Source organism: Rhamphochromis longiceps, linkage group LG17 (genome assembly GCF_057381845.1).
Source record: "Rhamphochromis longiceps isolate RC_006_pf linkage group LG17, R_longiceps_female_GT1.1, whole genome shotgun sequence".
Lineage (NCBI taxonomy): Eukaryota > Metazoa > Chordata > Actinopteri > Cichliformes > Cichlidae > Rhamphochromis > Rhamphochromis longiceps.
In genome coordinates this window covers 10,289,377-10,314,893 of record NC_140573.1, presented here as the reverse complement: position 1 = coordinate 10,314,893, position 25,517 = coordinate 10,289,377, and the positions used below count along the sequence as shown (strand labels likewise).

The following is a 25,517-nucleotide window of genomic DNA, read 5'->3' as shown; positions in this document are numbered from 1 at the left end:
CTGTCTTACAAAGCATGCAGGTGTGAATGTTTGGCAGACTAACAGGGAGAATCTGGGTTACAGTATTATTTATTAATACACGATATACCGGTGTCCAGCGGGTCTGTCTTGTGTAACCCACACTTAAGGGTTTGTCTGTCTGTATGTTAACCCATGTGTCTGTGTCCTAACAACATGCTATGATCTGTTTGTCTTGTCTGTCACCCTTTCCAAAATATTCTCCAAAAATCACCTGGCAGTGAGTCTGATTAATAACCAAGGAATAACTAAGGTTTCAAGGAATTTTGCAATGCGCTTTAACAGATAACCCGAGCACTGTATTAAAGTCTGTTTGTTAGCCTTGTATTCACTAACAGGCCCTATTTTTCATTGGAAAGCTACTCCACAGACAATGGTTAACTTGTCCAAATAATAATGTGGATTTAGATATTTCTGGGACTGATAAGCTGTCAAAAACATTTAAGTGGGAAGCCGAAGCAATGAGATTGAACAGTAACTGCAATGCGAGGTCTTTGCTGCAGAGAGAAAATGAAATATTCCAGTTTACAGCAGAAAATGAGCATTTGATTATGCAGATTTCTTCAAAGCTGCAAGTCCACTTTGTGACAAAAGGATGATGAAACGGAAACAGTTTGATTATCTCTTTGTTTGTTTGTTTTTTGGGGGGTTTCAGCTTTAACAACTTCAGTTTATCGGACTGCCCAATCTGCAGTTTCACTTCTGTTGTGTCTTTTCACCCGAACCCTGGCGACTCTGTGGGGTCATCGATTTATCGACTGATCAGCCCTCTCTGCTGAGCGGTCATTATTTGTTTAAACAGCTTGGGACCCTCAGTATTGATCGCACTGAGTTAAAAGGTGTGAGCGTGTGTGTGTGTGTGTGTGTGTGTGTGTGTGTGTGTGTGTGTGTGTGTGTGTGTGTGTGTGTGTAAAGGTCACGACAGCATGCAGGGCAAATAAGGGATTCAGGGGTCTCCCCGTAGCCCGCATGGGGACTAATAAATGACAACGTCTTATGTGAAGAAGTTGTTTTTAATCTCTTTGAACATTCTCATAGTAAATGGCCTGTATTTGTATAGCGCTTTACTAGTCCCTAAGGACCCCAAAGCGCTTTACACATCCAGTCATCCACCCATTCACACACACATTCACACACTGGTGATGGCAAGCTACATTGTAGCCACAGCCACCCTGGGGCGCACTGACAGAGGCGAGGCTGCCGGACACTGGCGCCACCGGGCCCTCTAGTAGAGACATTGTTCCTGGCTGCAGTTACATCTTTCAATCAATAACCTCTGGTTTGGCATCAGATGATCACGTTAGACTTTGCTTCAGCTGGTGAGATGATAAATTGGGTCCCATGCTTTAATATTTATACCCTTCATTATTCCCTCAGCCGTGGGGGGGGGGTTTCTACCATGAAATGTTTTAGCAGATCTGATGTCAGGGTCATTTTGCTGAAGCCCCTTTGCTTCAGGGAGAAACTGCCACTAAATGCATGATTCAATTTAGATGAATTTCTTCCTGTGGGAATGATTGATTTTTGTTTTCTGACCTTGGCACAAACCAATCAGTCGTATTCTTCCAAGTAAGGACATGGCTGCCAGTTTGTTCTCGCCAAAGAATAAATAATGAACATCTAGAAAATGCTTTGCCTAGCTGTGCTTCATACTGTAAATACAAAAAAACAAAGTGGAGTAACAAACTCGTAGGTGATTCTGCAAGTTTATTTTCCTCCCTAACCTAGACGTTCCTCTTCTCGCTCTTCTTCACCTTTTGGGTGTGATGGCAAAAAGCAGGAAACTGCAAAGAACGCCTAAACAGGTAGTGAGAGCCAGCTAATATTTGGCCTTAATGCTAGGATACTGCCATAGAGGAAATGGAATATATCCACCCATTCCTATATTCTATACTTAATGACTGGAAGGGACATATAGCAAGCATATGTAGTACTTATATAATACATGACGCATTTATCTCATATTTATTGGAAGCCCAGTTACAGTTGGCTGCTGTACTTGGCCTGTTGCTGGCCAAGGTTAAATATTTTAGTGACAAAGCAGAAATTTTTTGTTTTTGGATTTGTGGATTTGGATTTTTTTCTGGAAGTTTTAGGGGAAAAATGCAGGTTTTATAACAAAAAAGACTTCCTAAACAGAAAAAGACTGCTTAGGACACCAGAGGGGCTGCTGGGATGTGTAGTCTCAGTCTCAGTTTTGAGGTGGGGTTTTTTTCTCTTTTCCCTGCTACGTCCTCCAATCTTTTTCTATCGGATCCTGAAGCCTTATTATGCTTCTGAGAAGAGGCCATGATTGAAGGCGTGCTCGTTTTAAATCCCATGGTGTTCCAGTTGGGTGGAGTTATCGTCCCTACAGGAACAAAAACATGAATGCCCAGTGTATCTTGTTGCATGGGGGCTGCTGTTGCCTTTGGTATTTTGTAAACAATATAATCATGTATGTATCTATCTGTGCCTGCCCCCACACACACACACACACACACACACACACACACACACACACACAGTTTTTCTGTCCTCACTGTGTGCGTCTTTGTCCTTCCGTGTCTGAAATCTGCATAATGTTGTTGGACCTTCCAGATTAATTATTCATGTACTGTTACCGTCCCCTGTGAGCCGTCTTGTCAGAAATCTGCTTGTTCTTTTCCTCTTCTTGGGTTCACGCTGCCACCGTCTTATAACCCCCCCCAAAAAACAGTTTTAGGTGTTAACATAGTTCATCGTAACCCAGGGAGCAACGATGGTTTTTAGTACTGAGATGCTTCACTATAACCCCCCCCCCCCCCCCCCCCCGCCTGTGAGTAGACAGCTGAGCATGTGACAGCATGTGAGAGCGCCCCCAGTCAAACCATTTGAGTCATGAGTCTATTTAAAGTCCCTGGGTGCCCCTGTAGTTTCTTTTCTTCTGTTTAGCAGGTATAAAAACAGTTGTCTTCATGTTGGTGTTAGACTAAAGGTTGAGAGATATACTTTGAGTAGTAGACCTACTGACATCTTTTGGGGGGGGTGTTAGGTGAGAGATGCAGCATAAAACATAAAACAGTTGATTTTTGTAAAAGCTGTCCACACGTTTCAGACGTCACTCGTTCCGTCATGTGAGGTTCAGATGTGGTAGCCAGGCTTGGAGGTGCTGTTTGACGTCAGTGGATGCTGAGCTGTGGTCTCTCTGTTACTCGCTCGAGCTTTGAGGCGGAAGCTCTGATCGTGAACTCTGGTTCAGCTTTGATGTGAGTCAGCACATTGGAGGTTGGTGTGTTGTGACTTAAAGGCGTTTCAAACAGTGTTTGCTGTGTTCATGTTTTTCTGGTCCCACATAAACCAAATGGATGAGACTGTATGGAAGATTTGTTTGTTAGATATTTCCAAAGGAGTCTCAGCTCACCAAGCTAATAATAGGGAATTGGCTGTATCTCAGTCATGTCATATAACATTATGCACTGTATGTGTTTGTGTTCAGTACTAAAGACTAGCAAATCCACCCTGCTGTTGTATATTTAATAGGCAGGATATCAGATGCTGATGATTATTTTGAAGCTGATAAATAATGAAAGAATGTTTCTGATGCTTGTTCATAATTTTATTTCTCTTTATGATTCTACTCATGAGTTGAGTAGCTCAAGTCTCTCCCCAGCTCCTCAAAGGGAAAACACAGGTGGAGAAAACAGCTAAACCTGTCTTAAACACATTTCTGGAGGCAATTGTTAGAAGAAGCACATCTACTGTATGAACCTGTATGAAGAACCCTAGTTGTAATGTTGAGTGTCAGGCTTGGCATTTTATTCTGGTATCTAATTCAGTTCCAGCCAGGATCGTGCCATCTTTAAAACTGACTGATGGTGCGTATCCACATGGGTGTTATTCTTTGTGAGTGATCACCCCAATTCCCAGCACTGGAATCTCGATGGGAGAGCCACGATATGATGATTGGCAAATACTCCAATAAGGGTGCAAACACTGACGTGTACTTGATTGGCTGTTTGCTCCCACCACAAACATCCTAAAGTAAATATCGCTCTAAATGGCACAAGTAATGGGTGACATCACCTTGTTTTTCATGAGCCCCGCCTCTTCATAGTGTAAAAAGCTACAGCCACAAAAAGATTAATGAAAACATCCCATTATTAGGGACCCCAACAGGTCAGAAACACCAGCAACTAGAAAAACACTGCAAAGCACACAAAATGCAAACGAAGTGGGAAAAAATACAATGGAAGTAGGAAAGAAAATCTCAAAAAACACAGAAGTGTTTTGGGGAACAGCTGTGGAAGTGACAGAAACCAAAACATGCGACGCACCGAGACACGCTTAAAAGAAGCAGAGGATTCCTGTGAGGGACAAAATAGATGCTGTAGATGCATGTTTGTCTCCCAACAACACTTCTGTTTGCTTTGTTAGGGTGTGTGGGGTTTGTTTTCTTGCAATGTGTTTGACCTCTCGGGGCCACCGTACAGCTTTGGTAAACAGTTGTGCCTTCTTTGGTTCAGTCACTGAGTGCAGGACTTCTAAATTGTGGGCCGTTGCTGATAAAGATTAGTGCGAGTTACTGAGGAGAGACTTGTGATACTCACTAACACCATCACACCATTACTAACCTCACTCATCACTCACTCTTCTCTGCTTCTTCCAGCCTGGTTGTGTAGATTGTAATCACCAACCTGTGGACAGCAGTGTAAGCTAGTGATAGCTCAGCCCCACTCTTACACCCACACACAGAAACCCACTTAGGCCAGCCTCCTAACCGTCACTCACCCTGCTGCCTGTTTTCAGGTCTTGGAGCGACACGGAGAACTTGTACTCCAACGATCGCAGCATCCTGACGCTGTCGCCCATCGAGGCCACCCACTGCTGACTCCCGGGGCCGCTGACTGTAGCACAGGGGGTCGGGGGGAGAGCCACCGCTCCATTATGAGTCATAATCACACCCCCCGCAACCTCAGCCACCATTTTCGAAACAATTTCATTTTAAACTCTGTTAATTCCCAGCAGGATGCAGCACTGCTACAAATGGGATAAGGATCCAAAGAACTCGTTTGAGTCTATGCTGAGAGGAACGTCAGATGGGAGCGAAAACTCTGAAGGAAATGGAACATGTGGTGCGAGCTATTTGTGCTGCTACGTGTACGCTTGAAGATCCGGTCTGTGTCTGAGCTGTAAAATGCCTGGATTCCTGCTGCTACTGCTAGCAGCGGATCTGCAAGTCCATCAAACTGGAAAACACCCTCCATAAAATCAGTTTTTAGTCACGTGAACTCCTCTGGAGCCCTTTCATTGTCAAAACAGCGATTTCTGACTGAGTACACTTTTTGCTGCGAGTGTCAAAGTGAGCATCCAGAGGATTTGTCAAGTCGACAGCAAGCCAGGATCATATACGTAGCAAAACATCCTGTTGCTTCCATAAACTGCTACAAAAACTCTTCATTCAGACCTCCCACCACAGCCCTGCAGCATCCAGAACATGAAGCCTCATCTCTACCGCGGTACCAAAGACCAAAAAGGATTCCGACTGGAGTTTAAAAGGAAAAGTGTTTATTTTTTTGTGCCTGATTGTACAGAAGCTTATATTGTTAAAGGAGACTTGTTGTTGTTCATGCTGCTTTTGTCGTCTGTTCTGGCCTCTTTGTCCCCCCCACCCCTCCCAGTGCACCACTGTGAAAGAGGCCCAATGTTTTAAAAAGCCATACGTTTTTGAAGAGGTCAGATTATTGGAGGTACTGCAGATGGACGCTTGTGGGGGCTTGTTGTTAAATTTGTTCTCCTCGAATGCCTTTTGTCACCCAGCCCGGCGACCAGAAGCATCTCAGCATTAAAGCCCACGAGGTCTGGCAGAGTCATCCATGTCAGCTGCCTAAAAATACGTCCGATTTGACACCATTATTTTATTTATGCTTTTTCTGGTGAGGCTTTAACGGTGAGATGCTTTTCCAAACCGTGGCTGATGCACGTCGACCCAAGACAGCAGAATGTGTTAAAGTTCAGAGGGGAAAGGAAAAGCAGAGCATTTGCACAAATCACATATCAAAATTATTTTGTTGGGTTTCTTTCTTTCTTTCTTTCTTTCTTTTTTTTTTTTCTCATTGGGAAAAGTCATTGTCACCGTTCACATCTGAAACCATTTGAATCACATTTTTTGCTGTTACATTGTTATTTTATTACCCCCCCCCCCCCATGTGTGTTTGTCTCCACCTGCTGTTGGAGGTGTGTGTGTGTGTGTGTGTGTGTGTGTGTGTGTGTGTGTGTGTGTGTGTGTTTTGTTTTTTCTCTGTTGGTTGAAGGAGGTACGGTCCATCATAGCTGTTTGTATGTATTTGAATGATCTCAGCGACCACCCGGCGCTACCACTTTTACTCATATCAGCGTATGTGCAAGCGGGATGTTGGTGTGATATTAAATACTTAACAGGGCCAAAAAGGATGTTTCACTAAGATCACTACCACACTGTTGCTCCACATTTTACACAGTTGACGAGTTGACCTCATATCAGCTAATAAAATATCTACCTTGATGCACCGCTGGGCTCACAGTGGATAAAGGAAACTATAACTTAATGCAGTTTTATAGAAGTATTCAATAGATTACAAAGTTTCTGTGAACACAGTTGTGTTATTCCACCATGTGTGCGTGTTGTGTTAAACTTGATCTTGATTTAACAGAAAGTCTTAGTCATGATTTCTGAGCGTGGAGCTGGAAAGACCAGGATGTAACCAGCAGAGCAAGTTGCATTATGGGAGCTGTAGGAACCACTTTAAGCCTGGATATCCATGCCTCTGCAGTGTTTTACTGGGACTCCTTGTCTGGCTGCTTTTTGAACTCAATGTGGATGTTTGATTCACCATCATCCCTTTAATACCTTTTTAAAAAAGGGACTAAAATACGCTGATTTCTTTTAGTTTCCTTTTTTTAAACTAGAAGATGGCTTTAAAAACACTTGGCGCCTCGCACAGCGGCATCTTTTCCCTGACCCTCCACCTCTTTCCAGCTCCACGACCCTCCTCCTGTAACACGCATTCAGTTGATCTCATGTCAAAACATTCCCTCTGTGTGAGATCTTGTAAGAGCCAGTGCACATCACAACTTGAAACATTGTTTGCTACACACACTAGCACATGACTGATGTTTTAAAATAGACGTAATAAAGTCCTCTAATGCTGGGGAAACAGCCCACATCACAGCGAGCTGAGGTAGCCGCGTGGGTGATGTTACGACATTCGTTTTTGTTCAGGTTGAACCCGTACACTCGTGTGAAGCAATAATCATCATTGTCACGATATGAGTCTGCTAAAAGGTCGGGTGATGTCATCACTGACCCCACCTCCCGACACCACATCAACCCAGATAACAGAGCGACCACTGAGCTCGGTGTTTGGGGGCATCGGCACTGCACACTGCAGAGTCTCTGCATGATATTTTTGAGCAGATGACAGGAGGAGGAAACGCGAGTCCTTCCTGACCAAAGGCAAGTCACACAAAGCCCAAAACACCTGCAGTGTCAGTGCGGTTCTGATGCCCCCTTGTGCTCAATGTGGACACCAGTAGTGTCCAAAATAATGGTGTCACATGTTGGAGGTGGTGGTTACGTGGCTCCAAAACAGCCTCCCTTTTCAAAGTAGCAGAGTTGATTACATAACAGTCTCTGTTAGACTGAAACAAAAGTAATAACAGCTCGAAATTTATTCTCCACACTCCACCACAGCTGTGACGGCTGGAAATGTTTTTAATTAATGTAATCCACTACTAAGTGGCACCAAAGTGATCTTTTCACGGCTGTTTTTCTTCCCGGGGTTCCAAACAGCCGTGAAAAGAGCTTGTGTGAAAACACGGACCAGATCCTATAAAGCGCTGCAGCACTGACGTCATCTGGAGGCCTTGTATCTGCTTTGTAGAAGCAGATGATTACTCAGTCACATAACTCAGAGTGGTGACTTAATATTTCATCGCGCCTCAAGCCCCCGTGATCTTCACGTCCAAATGAGAACAAATGCCGTCAGGAATACTGGTCATGTCCATCCACTGAGGCATGAGCATGAGTGGAAATTGGTACTAAAGATCAAACCACTTGTTTAAGTTGAAAAGTAAGATCAGAGCTGGAGGCTGATGACTTCAGTGCCAAGGTGCTCTTTCAAAATAAAAGTTTGCAGACTTGCATGAAGTTACAAAACCCCTGATCGTAAATAGAGGGAGTTCAGATTGAAATGTCAGCTGCCAGTGTCGTGCAGCCTGTCACTCGGAGCCCATCAGAAAGATGCGGGGATGCATGTCAGCGCTCAGTTTGACTTCATGTTTGTTCCCTCCTCATCAGTAAGTCGTGCTGCACCTGAGCATTACTACATAATTTCTTCTGTTATCTGATGCTGTTTGTCTGTCCTCTACTGTCTGTAAACCTGTCTTATAGCTGAAGATGCTGTTCTATTTACGAAATAAAAACATTTTTAAAGAAACTGGTCTGTGGCCTCCACTCATTTAAAAACAGTCGTGGGAAGTTGGACCCTCACCAAAGGCAAGTGGAGCAGCTTACCACTGATAACGCTCCATGGAGTTAATGAGGGAGAGGCGGCACAAGAAGTGCAGCACATAGCTGAGAGGAATGAACACAGACTCCACCTACATGAAGATCCATGAACATGCTGGGATACTGTCCATTTTTATTGCTTTCATCAATAATGTGAAGTGCTGCAGTCGTAAAAAGAAATTCCCTCAGTGTGAGAATTTTTAGGCAGAAAACCAGAGTTTAGTGCAACCTTTCAGTTAGTGTTCATGTCCTCATGTCACATCCTAGTAAGCTACACTCTACGCCCCTTTTGTTCTCAAAACATCCCCAACCCTTTAAGGCATGGACTCCACTAGACCCTTGAAGCTGTACTGTGGTATCTACAACCCTAACCCTTACTGACAGGGGTGTGGTCCTACTGACTGACAGTTTGTCCCAAATAATGCCTGCTAGACCTGGTCTGCTATGAATCACCACACTGGACCTCTTATATGTGTGCATCCATGCTGTTGGAGTGTATTAGTAGTACAGATCATTTCAGAAGTGCTCTGGTTCATTGCTTAACACCAATTGGTTCTTAGTTTATAAATACCAGTCTTCTAACCAAGCTAAGTAGGTTAGCTGAGAATGTAGCAAACCATCCTAGCATCAAAAACAAGCGCCAGCACTGAAGCTTCAAAATGCAGGGGCCCACACTGAGTGAGATCACCATGATTTAAACAATGTATGAACAGGAACTGGCACGAGGTAGTCACCAACCCACGCCTTTAAGTTTCCGGCTGTTCTGTGTTTAACAGGCTTAACAAGCTTAACGGAGTGTGTTGAACAAACAGTTTCAGCGAGTGAGAAGTGCTGCAGTGGCTGCACCTGTAAAAGCAGGTGCACGTGGACAGTCTCAGCTGTTTCCAGCGTGAGGCAGCGATGCTCACGGAGCGTGAAGCCCGAGTCACAGTCGCGTGGATGAAGTTAAGATCCTCGGTGAAGCAGGCATTTTCACATCCCGTCACACAGCATTTAGGGCTCGGCACAGGCGCGCAGCTGTTCCCATTAGTCACACTGAGCTCTGAGGGAGGCGACGCCAGGACACGACAGCCACAAACACTCAAAACACAGGCGCATCAGTGACGACACGGGACAGTTTACACTTTTAAAAAAATTTATTACAGAATTTGACTAGTTTATTATTTTACACCTACAAACAATCCAGGAAATGTGTTCATACTGACAGTTTTAGTCTACAAGATCTCAAAGCACACCGGTTGGTGAGAAGAGAGCGATCCACTTCACCGCCGTGTCTGTGGCAGATCACGCCCTCACTGGATTTACGCGGATGCAAACCATCTGTCCGCCAAAATCTCTCCGTGACTGACATTTCATCCTTCAGGAGCTACTCTGAACCGAGAGACAAGTGCGTGCAGAAATGCTGCACATGAGACTGACTCGTCACAGAATGCACTCTGGAGTGCTTGCAGCAGCAGAGTGGAGGGTTAAAGGAGACCTGTGGTTTTTTGTTTTAACTGTGACAGAGAGGTATTGTGAGTGTGAATAATGGAGAGTTTGGAGTCAGTCTGGAAGCACAGAGTGGCCAGATTTTAATTAATAAAAACAACTTGTGCTCACGTTGTCAACTTGACGCAACCTTTCCTGTACAGCGATGCTCTTTCACCCCTCCCTGAAAAGCCCAGACTGAAGCAAAGAGCCTCTGATCAAAGAGTAATCTGGCTCGAGGAGTGGTAGCTTTTGGTGCCAATTCAGGGAACCGACACGTGTTTGATGACTCAGCAGCAACTGTATAAGTCGGCGCTTGTAACAAGCCTCCTCAGAGGAGTTTAAGCCATTAATGAGAAAGCTGTTAATGTGCCCTGACATGAGCTTGTCAAAGTTAGGAGGGTTTAATCTGCTGCGATGGCGAGAATGCGAGAGCAGAAATTCAAGAGAAAAGCTCCCCACTCTTTTGTTGCTACAGTAAGGCGTTTCTTTCCTAAACGTGACCAAAATGCCACTGAGAGCTGTAGACATAGACGGGTCTCTGTGGCGTTGCAATCAACCCCCTAGCCTGTGTCTAATGTTCAAACTGCCTTTTTTCCTTGCTCATTCATTAGTTTTCATCTTAATTACAATTAAAGATCAATAGAAATCCCCAGCAAAGATATTTATGTGGTAAATAATCAGATACATTTTGAAAATCAATATTTTTTAGAATTACTGATGATTATTCTGTTGTAACCCTACTTTCTTCAAGAATCCTTCAGACAGACTTGATAGAAAAAAAGTTTCATTTCTCATCTAGAAATTGTTTAAATACACAAACAGTAAAGAAACTAAAGGCAGGACTCAGTCTAACACAAAGACAGGATTTCGCCAGGTTTAACCATCACTGCACCTCCGACAAGCCTGATGCCGACCAAAACTGAAAGGAGAGATTATTCACTGACAGCAGAAAGAGAATATGGATCTGCCGATGAAGACGAATCCAGATCAGCTTCTAGTGGAATAAAACACTTGTTTGTTCTCTCTGCGTAAATCACACTTGCTGCACTGCAGACTGTGTATTTCCCCGATGGTCATCCACACCCCCACTGCGGTGGTTTCATGCCCCCCGAAACTTTGAGAAATGCTGACATGTAGGCAAGAATTGCTGAGTAAAAAGAGCCGCTGTACATGATAGAAGTTCTAGCAGGAAGACATCCAGCAAACACGCGGCTGCCACATCTGTCTCAGACTGACCCAAACTCTTTGTCGAACAGATGATTTAAATCCTGCGGGAGGCCAAAACTGGCTCACACTGAGTAGCTTTCCCTCCAGCTCTTACACGTGCTAGCCCTCTTCTACCTTATAGTGTAACTGTGGCTTTGATGCATTTACTGGCTGCCTCCCTCCGCCTGCTCTTCCTCCTCCACCAGCTCAACCAGAGGAGCGTGGCGGTTGGCCTGAGAGCCCTCGCTGAAGAGAACCTTCTTGATCACACCTGACTTTGGCGCCCGGATCGTATGCTGCAGAGGCAAATACAAGAGGTGACATCATTAGAAACTCAGCAGTGTGTGTACACCGGCTAAAAGGCAAGAATCATCAGTGCCTCACCTCCATCTTCATGGCTATCATGACCATCAGTGGGTCTCCCACAGTCACCTTATCTCCGGCCTTCACCAGCACCTGGACACAGGAAAAGAGACTCGTTCACTCGTTCAATACAATAAAACCAAACCAATAATGTCACTCAGAAATAAAAAAGAAGTAACACACACAGTATTATGACTTCTTCCTTCATGCCTCCTCCACAGTCTCATTCCTCCGGCTGCTAGTGGATTTGAGGGAAGCAGTGATACACCCAGACATGTCCCCATAAATGTAATAAACAAGGCAGAGGGATTTACTATCACTCTCCAGTCATCACCAGTTGCTTAACTTGTTGTTAAGCAGCATTTGCATCTGTCTGAGCAGCGAGTTAACTGGAGGCATGAAGCAGAGACATTTTGTTGTCTGCTGATTTACAGCAGGTGTTAAAAGAAGCTGACAACATTAAGCAAAGTTTATTTGTTACCTTGTTACGAGTTGAAGAAAAACTGGGGCACAAACTATGATTGTCCTTATTTTCTGCTGTACATGATTACATGCTGATGCTGTTCAAGCAGCAGCCAATCAAAAGAAGCTAAAGCTACTTTTTCAAACAGTGGATGAACTAAAGAGATATACCAAGGCCCAGAAAGATGTATAAGAGCTCCAAACTATGGATCATGCAAAGATATTCTAGCAGAGTCCCAGATAAAAACATACCAAAATAGAAATGTGATTATTTTCCTATCAAAATTAAGCTAAACAGACTGATACTATTCTAACCTTTGTATAACAAAGGTTAGAGGTGGGATCACTTACCATCAGGACTAGGAAATATTCACCCTCTGAAGCATGTAAAGCTAATAATAAACAGACTGAACCTTTATGTCTTACAGCTGTCTAATTATAGTAATAAGCCTAAAAGGCACCCATACAGTAGATGTGGGTCTGTTTTTTAAATACCAGAAAGTACTAAGGTCTAAACCACTTACTGGCTCAACATTTATCCTCACAGCCATGACAGTGGCATCGATCTTTTAGCTAATAATCAGCAAAAAGAACAGAAAAAGGTCAGCATATTTCCTAAAATGCCAAACTTTTGTACCCTGACTGGATGGAGTTTGTGGCCTTAGGCTCCATTCATCAATCAGAATCCTTTATTTATCCCTAAGGAAATTATGTCATGGACTTTGGGTTACTGATGTCAGAATAGTGGCTGTGATTTATGTATTTTTATGTGTCCAGATGCAAAATAAAGCTGAAGAACAAAATAAGAGTTGTATGGAATTTTTCATCCGCACTGTGTGTGTCATTTCCACATATTAGGACATCTCGTGTCATACTGGTTCAGCACTGACACATTCAGAGTGGATTGTCTGACTGTAACGTCTAAAATTATATACATAAGCTCTTCAGCTTGAAATTGACTAAGACTGCATTTTAACTGGTAAAGAAACTTTACTGGACAGCTTTTTACCCTCACAAAAAACTATTAAAACTTCAAATTGAACTTTAAAAGTAAACTTTAGAAAAACACGAATATCCTTTACGCAAAAGAAAAAGTCACCTTCTCTATAGTTCCAGTCATGGGGGCCACGGCTCCACCCTGAGCTCCTGAACCGCCAACACCAGCCCGATACTTTGGCACGGGAACAGACACCTGAGAGCTTCCCTCCTGCAGCGCAGAGGTAAAGACGTCAGAAAGTGCAGTGACAGCTCGCTGACAGCTGAGGTGAGAGGACCGAAACAGGTTTTTAATTCCCCCTGATGTCAGACTGTCAGAGTGATGTCAGAGTGGAAACAGAGACAGTTTGCGCGGCGACAGGTGAGACGAAAACATCTTTGAACCTCCAGAAGGAGCTTGTGCATAGGCAAAAAAAAAAAAAAAAAGGTTAAAAAGGCCACTTTTTCCTCCACTTCTGTTTAAGTCACTTTTCTATGTTTGGGAAACATTTAAGCCTTGTTTGGGCCATCAGTCACCAAACATCAAAGAGTTTTGCATAGAAGACACTGCAAGCAACATGATAGATGATAACTTGGATTTCAGTGGTTTTGAGGAATATGCAAAATAGAAATCTGTATACTGTGCATGTCAGATACATACAGTGGAGAACAGGTGCACCGTGTTGTCCAGGATCACAAGTTTAGGGCGGGACTCGACGCCATTGACAGTACAGTGCAGGAACGATGCCCCGCCTTCCATCTCCACCTCCCCTGTGACGTGATTCACCTCGTCACCAATCTAAAAAGAAAGCAGAAGTGATGCATTTGTGGGAAGTAACCTGGGTTTGTTTAAGCACCGACATCCCACATTGTACTATTGTTATTTACAAATTTGGAAAAAGAAAACTTTTAATAAATACCCAAAATATACAGATTATAAAACAGAATTAAGTATTTGTAGCAAAAAAAAAAGTTAACTTTCTCAGCTCACCTGCATACTGTAGCTCCCATCCTGGTTGTACATGATGACCACATCAACTTCTAGATGGAAAAAAACAAAACAAAAGTGTTAAAAACAGTCTTGAGATAGAGGCGGGAGAGACTGACACAAAGTCTTTAGTTAAATACAGTGGGGCAAAAAAGTATTTAGTCAGCCACTGATTGTGCAAGTTCCCCCACCTAAAATGATGACAGAGGTCAGTAATTTGCACCAGAGGTACACTTCAACTGTGAGAGACAGAATGTGAAAAAAAAAAATCCATGAATTCACATGGTAGGATTTGTAAAGAATTTATTCGTAAATTAGGGTGGAAAATAAATGGTAAATGGCCTGTATTTATATAGTGCTTTTCTAGTCCCTAGAGACCCCAAAGCGCTTTACATATCCAGTCATCCACCCATTCACGCACACATTCACACACTGGTGATGGTAAGCTACATTGTAGCCACAGCCACCCTGGGGCGCACTGACAGAGGCGAGGCTGCCGGACACTGGCGCCACCAGGCCCTCTGACCACCACCAGTAGGCAACGGGTGAAGTGTCTTGCCCAAGGACACAATGACCGAGACTGTCCAAGCCGGGGCTCGAACCGGCAACCTTCTGATTACAAGGCGAACTCCCAACTCTTGAGCCACGATCGCCCATAAGTATTTGGTCACCTCAAACAAGGAAAATCTCTGGCTCTCACAGACCTGTAACGTCTTCTGTAAGAAGCTTGTCTGTCCCCCACTCGTTACCTGTATGAATGGCACCTGTTTGAACTCATCATCTGTATAAAAGACACCTGTCCACAGCCTCAAACAGTCAGACTCCAAACTCCGCCATGGCCAAGACCAAAGAGCTTTCGAAGGACACCAGGAAAAGTATTGTAGACCTGCACCAGACTGGGAAGAGTGAATCTACAATAGGCAAGCAGCTTGGTGTGAAAAAAATCAACTGTGGGAGCAATCATCAGAAAATGGAAGACATACAAGACCACTGATAATCTCCCTCGATCTGGGGCTCCACGCAAGATCTCATCCCGTGGGGTCAAAATGATCATGAGAACGGTGAGCAAAGATCCCAGAACCACACGGGGGGACCTGGTGAATGACCTGCAGAGAGCTGGGACCAAAGTAACAAAGGTCACCATCAGTAACACACTACAACGGCAGGGAATCAAATCCCGCAGTGCCAGACGTGTACCGCTGCTGAAGCCAGTGCATGTCCAGGCCCGTCTGAAGTTTGCCAGAGAGCACATGGATGATACAGCAGAGGATTGGGAGAATGTCATGTGGTCAGATGAAACCAAAGTAGAACTTTTTGGTATAAACTCAACTCGTCGTGTTTGGAGGAAGAAGAATACTGAGTTGCATCCCAAGAACACCATACCTACTGTGAAGCATGGGGGTGGAAACATCATGCTATGGGGCTGTTTTTCTGCCAAGGGGACAGGACGACTGATCCGTGTTAAGGACAGAATGAATGGGGCCATGTATCGTGAGATTTTGAGCCAAAACCTCCTTCCATCAGTGAGAACTTTGAAGATGAAATGAGGCTGGGTCTTCCAACATGACAATGATCCAAAACACACCGCCCGGGCAACAAAGGAGTGGCTCTGTAAGAAGCATTTGAAAGTCCTGGAGTGGCCTAGCCGGTCTCCAGACCTCAACCCCATAGAAAATCTGTGGCGGGAGTTGAAAGTCCGTGTTGCTCGGCGACAGCCCCAAAACATCACTGCTCTCGAGAAGATCTGCATGGAGGAATGGGCCAAAATACCAGCTACTGTGTGTGCAAACCTGGTAAAGACCTATAGTAAATGTTTGACCTCTGTTATTGCCAACAAAGGTTATGTTACAAAGTATTGAGTTGTATTTTTGTTATTGACCAAATACTTATTTTCCACCCTGATTTACGAATAAATTCTTTACAAATCCTACCATGTGGATTCATGGATTTTTTTTTCACATTCTGTCTCTCACAGTTGAAGTGTACCTCTGGTGCAAATTACTGACCTCTGTCATCATTTTAGGTGGGGGAACTTGCACAATCGGTGGCTGACTAAATACTTTTTTGCCCCACTGTACGTCCCTCAGCTGCTGCTGTCTGCTTTATTTTTAGCTTTTCGGTGACACTTTTTAATAGAAACACTGAATAATGAATACAAGTTCCTTAGTAATGTGTCACAGACCAGACAGGCTTTAATTTAATTTTTTTACACAATCATTAAATCGGATTATGAGTCAGTCCCAACTGTCCTCGACTACAAATTAACACATTTCTACAATTTCATTCATTCCTGTCGTTCTTTAGATTTAAAACCTCCAAAAACAGTCCAGTGACTAAAACCCATAGCCTGAAGTCACCACACGCACATGCTTATACACGTGTATCTGTATCAACTGCATAAAGACGAATCAGAAGCAAAAAGAAAGCCACTAGCATCACTAATAAAAATCACTCTTTTTATATCAGTTTTGTTGATTAGATTTCCATTTACTTGCACACACATTTAAACACAGATCTTTGTTTAATCTAATGATCATAAATAATTGAAAAGCTTAAAAGTTCTGTTAAATAAGGGAAACCGGACAAAGATGTTCATGCTTACATGCCCCCAGTCTGAACCAGTGTGTATCCATGCCCACATGTGGAGCACATATATGCATTTCTGCAAATATAAAATCCAGATCTCTGTTGAGCCAAGAACTAATTAATAACTGTTGTCGATCTTTCCGAGTTGACTTTTAATAACTACTCCTTGACTTTCAGACCCCACTCCTACAAGACTCAAAGAAATTTCACCATTAATTAAATGTGACTAATTTACATTCACCTTTTATGTACCACAGGCCTTTAGGCTGGTAGTAGTTAAACCATTACTTAAAAAGTCATCACGTGATCCAGCTGTGTTAGCTAATTACAGGCCAATGTCCAACCTTCCCTTTATCTCAAAAATCCTTGAAAGAGTAGTTGTCAAGCAGCTAACAGACCATCTGCAGAGGCGCGAGTTTCAGTCAGGTTTCAGAGCTCATCACAGCACAGAAGCAGCTTCTTCCTGTGGCCTCTGACAGCAGAAACACCTCAGTGCAGCACTTGACACCTCTGATGACAACATTTTACTAGACTAGTCTAGACTATGCTGTTAGTGTTAAAGGAAACATGCTGCACTGCTTTGAATTGCATCTACAGTAACTACAGTTAGGTTCATAAATATTTGGACAGAGATAACGTTTACTAATTTTGGTTCTGTACATCGCAACTAATTACCAATAATTCAATGGGTTAAACAAAAAGATTGCATAAAAAAAATCTGAGGAACTAAAGCAATTTTTAAACATAATTTCTTTCTTTTAAGGGGCTCAAAAGTAACTGAACAAATTAAATAACTGAAAATAAGTCCTGAACTCATGGACTTCACCAGATGCTTGGTTTCCTCCTTTTTAATACTCTGTCAAGTCTTTACTGCAGCAGCTTTCATTGCAGCTTAATTGATGTTGACATAAGGAAGGAATTGCCCACACCTGCCCATGAAATAGCCTTGTGACCCCACTGTTCAATTACTTTAAAAAGAGGCTTGCACATATTAAGGAGCTGAAACTCCTAAACACTTCATCCAGTTTGAATGTGGATACCCCCAAATGAAAACGGAGAGTCTACATATTATGTCCATGTCTACTGTATAACTATAATTAGAATATGTTTCAGTAAAAGGGGGGGAAAAAAAAAACCCTAAACTTGTCAGTGAGTATATGGACCTAAGTGTGCTTCACGTCATGTACACAAGGACTCCTCCTGACACACAGAAGTCAGTGAGAAAACACTGCACACATTTGCATTGCTACACAGATGATACCCAGCTTTATCTGTGAAACCTTATTAAAAGAATAATTAAATTACAAGCGTATGTTAAAGACATAAAACCCTGGCTCACCTGTATTTTCTTCTAAATTCAGATAAAATTGAGGATACTGTATTTGGCCCCAAATATTTTAAAAACATGATATCCAACCAGAATTTTACTCTGGATGGCTTCTTCTAAAAGAACATAACAGGTAAGAGTACAAACGGGGATTAGAAAGAGATCGGGTTTCCCCCATATTACCTTTTCTTCATTGGCTCCAAGAAAAATCCACAATTACATTTAAAATCATGTCAATAATCAGGCCCCACCATATCTTAACAGCCTAAGTCCAAGTACCATAGTGTCCAAACAGAGCACTTTGCTCTCAGACTGCAAGCTTACTTGCGGTTCCTAGAGTTTCTAAAAGTACAAAGGGAAGCAGGCACCTGTCCTGTGGACCCAGTCTGTGGAAGACACCCTTTATTTTTAAAATTAGACTCAATCCATTCGTTTTTTAATAAAGCGCACAGTTAGGGCTAGATCAGGTGACCCTGAAGGCTTGCCTTAGTTATGCTGCTACAGGCTCAGACTGCTGGGGGCTAGCTATCAGTCTAGACTCATAATAAATGTAGTGAGACCTTTGAAGGAATCCATTAGGTGGGCTATCACAGATTACTGTCACTAGTTTCACACTGAATAAAAAGTAAAATCACAACCTTCTCCTGACTTACGATGTTAAATAATGTTTAGAAAAGAATTTCTGCAGAACCGACACACACGGTAAGGTTGACCTTTTCCTTATAAAATCTCAGAAATTCATGATCTGACCCTATCAGACATTTGTATTAACCTGCCAGTCATTGCGATTTAATATCTGGCAACAGAGTCACAGTATGGCTGTCACTTACTTTTATCTCCCACCTGTAGTGTCACATTTCTGTTAAACAGGATGTTGTTTCTCCAACCACAGCTAGAGCCAAATGGGGAGAAAGGATCTGGAAAACACAGATGCACAGGACTTAGATTTTCAGCTGTAATTTGTCCTGATCCAAACAATATCATCTCTGTCTCCTCACCAGTGGAGCTCTGGGTGAATCCCAGTGTGTGGTTCCTCTCCTGTAGTATCAGGCCGAGGGCTGCCTGACAGATTGTTGCCCCAGAAGGTGCTTTCGGAGTGGGGAAGAGCTCAGCGTAGTGCTGGGGGATGAAGCTGGTGCTCACATTTCCAGCCTCGAACTCTGGGTGGCCCGAAAGATTCAGCAGGAAATCTATGTTGGTGTTTAGTCCTACTATCTGAGGGCACAGAAGAACAGACAGGACGCAAAAACATCATTTTCAAGTGTTCGGCACCAATTTTTGAAGCTCGCACATACAGTGGCTATATGAAAAAAAAATTTAAATCCTGTGCTCATTAAAAATAAAAAAAAAATAAAAAAAATCAGCAGCACGACATGCAAAGCATCATTTAAGAGTGTGCATTTGTATCTTACATTGTACTGTCGTAAACAATACCGCAGCTTTTTTAAGGCAGCAGATCGGTCCTCTCCCCACACCACCAACTTAGCAATCATTGGGTCATAATGTGCCGAGACCTCGTCCCCTGAAACCAAACACAGATAAAAAGCTCCCACCATTTAACTTTATTAGTGCCTTACTGCAACAGATTCCCATTTCTGATGCTGTGGGCCAGTAATACGTGGGGCTCAGCAGTGAGGAGCTCCAGGACAGAGCTAAAGCTTTGGCACCACACTTGAGAGAACTGAGCAATCCACCATCGTTAGGACAACATCTACCCTTAGCATAGAAACTAATACCCTAAAAAAGAAAAATAAATTTATTCTTTACCCTATTTGTATATATAGTTGACTCCTACCTTCTCTGACGCCAGTCTCTATACGTGTATGTTGGTCTGGTGGGGGAGTGGAGAGATGCAGCAGAGGCCCCGCCCCAGGAAGGAAGTCATTATTTGGGTCTTCAGCATAGATACGAGCCTCAAATGAGTGTCCCCTTAGCATTATGTCTTCCTGAAGGAGAGGCAAGCGCTCCCCTGCTGCCACCTGGAAAAGAATTTCACAAATCATTTTGTCACCTCAAAAACATTCTGCTCTCCCCTTCCTCCCTCCTTCCTCACCCTGAGCTGCCACTCCACCAGGTCAGTTCCAGTGATCATCTCAGAGACAGGATGCTCCACCTGCAACCTGGTGTTCATCTCCATGAAATAAAAGTTGTGCTGGGCATCCATAATGAACTCCACCGTACCTGCACAGAGAGACAAACAGAATGATGGCCCTTTTTCTCCCTGCTTGTGCAAAAGCTGTTTTACTGTGAGTCTGGATCACTCTGGTGCGATGAATGCAGGAGAGGGAGTGTTTTACCTGCTCCAACATAGTTGACAGCCTTGGCTGCTCTAACCGCTGCTTCTCCGAGTTTTCTCCTCACTTCAGGGCTTATACCAGGCTGAAAAAAAAATGCCACAAAACACAGAAACATGTTCATTTAAGTGGGAAACAAGCTATTATTTACTTCACTAAATGGAAAAACAAGAAGAATTATTTTTCCAGAAATAGCCGATGGACCTATCACGAGGTTAACCTCAGGCCAAGATCATTTCAGTTAGATGTGTTGATCCAAATGTATTCTTTCTCCTTAACTTTGTTCAAACTTTATCACTCACTTACCCCTGGTGCTTCCTCTATGATCTTCTGATGTCTCCTTTGAACGCTGCAGTCCCTCTCAAACAGATAGACGGCATTGCCATGCATGTCCCCAAACACCTGGACCTCCACATGTCTTCAGGACACAGGAATATGAGAACTATAAAAACTTGTCAACATGGAATTTTACTGTTGACTCATCATATTCTATAACCACGTAAATTTGTTTTTAAAACTGCAATACTAGGGATGGTTATCGAAATCTGTTCTTGTTGAGAACCGATTCTCACTGTTTCAAATCCTTGGAATTGTTTGCCATTTTTGCAAACGATTCCCTTATCGATTCCAGTCGCCCCGAATGACGTCACCACGTTGCGGAGCGTCATTCACCTGGCAGGAAACATGGCGGCTCAAACGCTCAAAAGTTTGGTCATACTTTACGAGAACCGATGACAACAGGGCAACTTGCAATACTTGCAAAGTAGATATTTCATTAAGGGAGGAAACACTACGAATATGCAAAAGCATTTGCTCACAAAACACACGATAACCTTAAATGAATGTCGTGTTTTTAATTCCGATCCGGACTTGTGAATCTCAACCCAGCAGCAGCGGTAACGTTTGCACGTCCTCTCCCGTTAATGCGGCAGGTAAATAATCAACTAACAGTGCATATTATGTTAGCGCGAGCTGCCTTATTACAAAACCTCCCATTACTGTGCATTTAGGCGACCATGATGAGACAGACAGTCTGGCTCAGATGCTGGCAGTTCTCGCTGCAGTCTACCGGTAGCGTATCCTTTCAGGCCAGGATAGACGAATGTCACCGTGCAGTGACTAAGTTTGTAGTAAAAGCCTTGCACCCATTTGCCACAGCAGATGCCCCCGATTTACGGTAAGTGAATGTGTTTAATTGTAGGCAGAGACATTACTGGATATTCTTGTGTAATTGCTACAGAATAATTGATGTTATACTTTGTTATTGCTACAGAAGAATATTTATTTTACATTTACAATTTTTTTCCCCGGGGACCCTGTGACACCCCATTGAAGAGCCGTAGGCTGTAGATCTCTTAAGATCTCACTGCTGGGTTTGTAAGGCCATGTTACTCGTAAATTTCTATCTTGTTCAAAGAGAAGATATAAAACAAAGTTCTAAGCTGATCGACCTTAGTGTTCTCCTTTTTAAAAAGAATCGATAAAGAATCGAATTGTTAAACAGAATCGAAAATGGAATCTGAATCGTGAAAATCTTATCAATACCCATCCCTATGCAATACACTACAGAAATCTATGAGAACAGTACATAGCCTCTGCCGACGGCACTTGATACTAATGAAGAAGAACATAGCAGGAAGACAAAACAGGAGGACGGAAGAAAACGTTTTTTTTTAAATGCTTTCACAGTTTAAAAGAATGTGAAAGCATTTCACAGAAAACAAAGTTGAATGCAGACTGCGCAGCTGAGCACGACAGCACTACTGCAGAGCACCAGCATTTAAAGCGATGGCACCCTGGAGCTATGACGTCAACTCTGAATGGGTCAGTTTGGGGAGTTACACTAGTGCATCTTGTTGATACCTTGTTTATGTTAATGATTGTCCAGTAACCTTTATGTTATCGTGAATATCCCCAGTGAGGGACAAAAAAGGATATTTCTATTCTATAATAGCTTATCTGTCGGAAACTCACTGTCTGCTACTTTTTTTCCCCCTCTTCCACCTAACGTTAGGTAGTTAATCTGTGGGTCAATATCAATTAATTATGTCTATAAACAGTTGAACCGTGCATCAACCAAGAAACTATGACATACAACCACATTTTTGATTAGTAACTGTCTTTTCTAATTCTGTTTTACTAGTATTAAGCACATGCGCATAGATGAGTTTGTCCTGTGAAGAGGTTCATGTACAGTCATGTCAGCCTGGTTATCATCTGCAGCTGGGAACAACATATCAAACATGAGAGCATGTGCAATCATAAATTCATAAACTGAATCATCTCTAAACTCTGAAAACTTCTGATTTCAGACTGAGTAAAAAAATTATTGTGATTTAATTTGAAGCTTTATTCGAACTTATGGACAGAAGGCATATTTGTTAAATACTACTAGCAATTTAATTTGCATTCCCAAATATTTTCACTTATTTCATTTTTATTCTGATGGTCCTTTTGAGTTATTTTAAAACACATTTGATTATTTTCAAATTCATGTTTCCTGGGTCATTATTCTAATTTGCTGTGGTAGGACGAGACAACAGAGTGATATTTACAGGTGGGTAGACTTGAGCAGGCGGAGCCTAGAACAGGAGGTTAGCCCACAGGAAGTGGAGTTCACAGTTATTAAAACTGTTGTTGACTAATCGAAGAAGAACTGGCAAATTAGTCGACTACCAAAATCATCTTTAGTCACAGCCCTACCTCTCCATCACAAAAACAAGACAACATTTTGGTCACACGGTGGTGCTGAAAACTGCCTAGTTAACAGTTAAATGTGTTACCTGGGGTCCTCCACGAACTTCTCGATCAGCATGACATCATCATTGAAGGATTTTCTGGCTTCCCTCCGTGCTGACTCCAACTGCTCCAAGAAGTCAGAGTCTGAGCGTGCAATACGCATGCCCTGCAAAATTTTAAAGACAGATGAGTTAGGGTGGCAAGAGTTTAAAGACCACTGACTAACTCAAAGCATAACTCTGTTCTGGGCCCAACTTAATGTCAATCTGTCACGGTGTTGACGTGTATCAGCTGATAAAGGCTGGCACTGAGATCAGCTAATCTGCCAGGATTGGACAAAAGCTTGACTTGATGCATCCTCTCACCTTCCCCCCTCCTCCACGAACTGCTTTGATCATCACAGGGTATCCAATCTGGACAGCCTCTGCCTGCAACTTCTCATTAGATTGGTCCTCTCCATGGTAGCCACCTATAATTGGCACGCCAGCAGCTGACATGATATGCTTGGATGTGCTGAAAAACAAAGTAAAATAAAACACATGAGTTGAAACACATGGTTATTATTTATCTTTCCTATAAATTTGGGTTACAGCAAAGAGACCAAACCTTTTAATGCCCATATCTCTGATGGCAGATGAGGGAGGCCCAATAAAGATGATTCCTTCCTGTTTACATGCCTCAGCAAACTCTGTGTTTTCTGACAAAAAACCATAGCCAGGATGGACCGCCTGCAGATACAAAATGTCAGCAGCAAATAAGTAGATTTAAAAAGGAAACACAAAAAACGGTTACAACACAGAAATCAGACATAAGTGATTAAAGAAGGCTAAATACTATAATGAAAAGAATTCCTTACGTGTGATCCAGATTTTTTGGCCACTTCCAAAACTTTGTCCATAGAGAGGTAACTCTGCTGGGAGGGTGCAGGGCCAATATGGTAGGCTTCATCTGCCTTGAATAATAACAAAGCAAATACAGGTTTAAAAAACAAAAACAATGTCATATTTTATCAATTAAAGGCAGCTTCAGGAAATTATAAACAACTACTTCTTATAAAGTAAAAGGATCCAGTGTCTCACCATAGCTACATGCATGGAGTGTGTGTCTGCATCACTGTACACCGCCACTGAGCGTACACCCATCTTCTTGGCTGAACGCATCACACGGCATGCAATCTCTCCTCGATTGGCAATCAGCACCTTTTCTATCCTTCTCACCCCTGGAAAAGACAAACATCACTGCTCCAAACAACCTCAGCAAGGTGAAGGACTTGGACGTACAGTGTGTGCAAGTCAGTATTTGTAAAATTGGAACAAGATCAGTTCAGAGATTAATCAAACAAACATGCTGAACACCATCAGCTCCTGAAATGGCTGCATGTTGCTTTTCTGTGTAGTGCATGTGATTTTTGGACTTTTTGCATCACTCTTAGTGGTTACTCAATCATTTGGAAGTTTTGCATGTATATTTATGCTTCCTCACCTCCTGAAACAAGCCTCACGCCTCTCGTGCTCCATGACAGCTTCCTGTGGAGAGACAGAAATAACAACTTCAGCACCACTCGATACTACATAGGCTGAGCTGCTGCTAGAGCAACACAGCAGTGGCACAGGCAGTTCATCACAATACGCATTCAAGAAACACATTGCAGTCAGAAACAAACTCCAAGCTAATTTGAGCTAGTTAGACAGCATGCGAGGTTGCTCCCACAAATATGTTGTGCTATGTTGTGCTAGCACCATTAGCAACGCTAGCAGACAATTTGCTAGCCATTTAACCTTGGTCCATTCTCATATATATCAGGACAGAGTCTCGGTGTTGAATGCAAATAACATTTTCTGCAGGTCAGAAGTCGTGTCCACAGGCTTAATGCTAGCGCCGTGTGCTTAGCTCGGAGAATAACATTAGATAGCCTCCCAAATTGACACCTGTAAGCTATCGTTAAAAATGAGTGCGCTAATTGTCGAACCCTCTATAAGACAAAACAGCCCTTCAGTGCTCTTAGGTACTCACTGCGTGAATATCCGCAGGCCCTGCAGAGTTGGGAAACTTAAAATAACTGCAGCCATAGCCACCAGCTGCTGAGGCTAGCTGTGCTAGCTAGCTGAATGAGCACCTGAAAAAAAAGGTCTCGGTGCTGGACTGGATAAGCCAACAAGAGAAATGTGATCGACTAAACTGTATATCTCAAAACCACAGCGACTCTCCGGTAAATTTCGTTATCATTATTTTTGACCTCTCCAAGGACTCGTAGGGGCGACAGCCAATTAGAAGGGAAGGATAAGGAGGCGGCGAATAAGCTGCAGTTATCAAAAGTCGTCAGCAGATGGCAGCATTTCTCTGTCGAAAAGCTTGAGAATTAAAAGTTAACAGGGACTCGAAGTACAAATTTTACTGCATTCAGAACGTTGAATGCATTTTTGTTATGCATCCCTTAAATTATTTAAAGTATTATTTTTAATTTTTGTGCAGTAAAATACAACATAATGCAATGAGTATTAGTTTGCCCCCCTTTCTTAAGGTTACAAAGTATGATGAATAGAGACTATTTAATAACGATGTTAGTCTGTACTCTCGCACCCA

At 42.8% G+C, this 25,517-nt stretch overlaps 2 protein-coding genes across 4 annotated transcripts in view; one reads left to right on the top strand and one right to left on the bottom strand.

Moving 5' to 3' along the window:
* The window catches only part of atp11b (ATPase phospholipid transporting 11B), a 50,607-nt gene extending 44,245 nt beyond the window's left edge, over nt 1-6,362 (top strand). For both annotated transcript variants that reach the window (XM_085387657.1, XM_085387658.1), the window contains exon 30: nt 4,786-6,362. Coding sequence is in view for 1 of the 2 variants with exons in the window: in XM_085387658.1 (XP_085243784.1) it covers nt 4,786-4,867 (82 nt within the window). In the remaining variant the exon portion in view is untranslated. The remainder of the gene's footprint in view (nt 1-4,785) is intronic.
* Nucleotides 6,363-9,633: 3,271 nt separating this feature from the next.
* mccc1 (methylcrotonyl-CoA carboxylase subunit) lies at nt 9,634-25,181 on the bottom strand. 2 transcript variants are annotated; one of them, XM_085386467.1, is made up of 19 exons: nt 24,948-25,180; nt 24,417-24,460; nt 24,014-24,153; nt 23,791-23,886; nt 23,541-23,662; nt 23,300-23,447; nt 22,979-23,100; nt 20,502-20,613; nt 20,199-20,280; nt 19,955-20,082; nt 19,697-19,880; nt 19,314-19,423; nt 18,900-19,116; nt 18,732-18,818; nt 13,992-14,041; nt 13,662-13,799; nt 13,125-13,232; nt 11,585-11,656; nt 9,634-11,496 (listed from the first exon to the last, which is right to left on the bottom strand). In XM_085386467.1, the coding sequence occupies exons 1-19, from the start codon at nt 25,001-25,003 to the stop codon at nt 11,365-11,367; spliced, it is 2,148 nt and encodes a 715-aa protein (XP_085242593.1). In that variant the 5' UTR covers nt 25,004-25,180; the 3' UTR covers nt 9,634-11,364. The 2 variants fall into 2 exon arrangements, with proteins under 2 accessions (XP_085242593.1, XP_085242594.1); XM_085386468.1 differs by lacking the exons at nt 9,634-11,496; nt 11,585-11,656; nt 13,125-13,232 and having other exon boundaries at nt 13,667-13,839; nt 24,948-25,181.
* Nucleotides 25,182-25,517: the final 336 nt, after the last annotated feature.

Excerpts from the sequence above, each read along its gene's own strand:
- mccc1 (XM_085386467.1), bottom strand. The coding sequence starts at position 25,003 with ATGGCTGCAGTTATTTTAAGTTTCCCAACTCTGCAGGGCCTGCGGATA. Across the intron at positions 20,281-20,501 it reads TCATAGAGGAAGCACCAGGG|CCTGGTATAAGCCCTGAAGT; the intron begins GTAAGTGAGTGA and ends TTTTTTTTTCAG. Across the intron at positions 20,083-20,198 it reads TGTCAACTATGTTGGAGCAG|GTACGGTGGAGTTCATTATG; the intron begins GTAAAACACTCC and ends CTCTCTGTGCAG.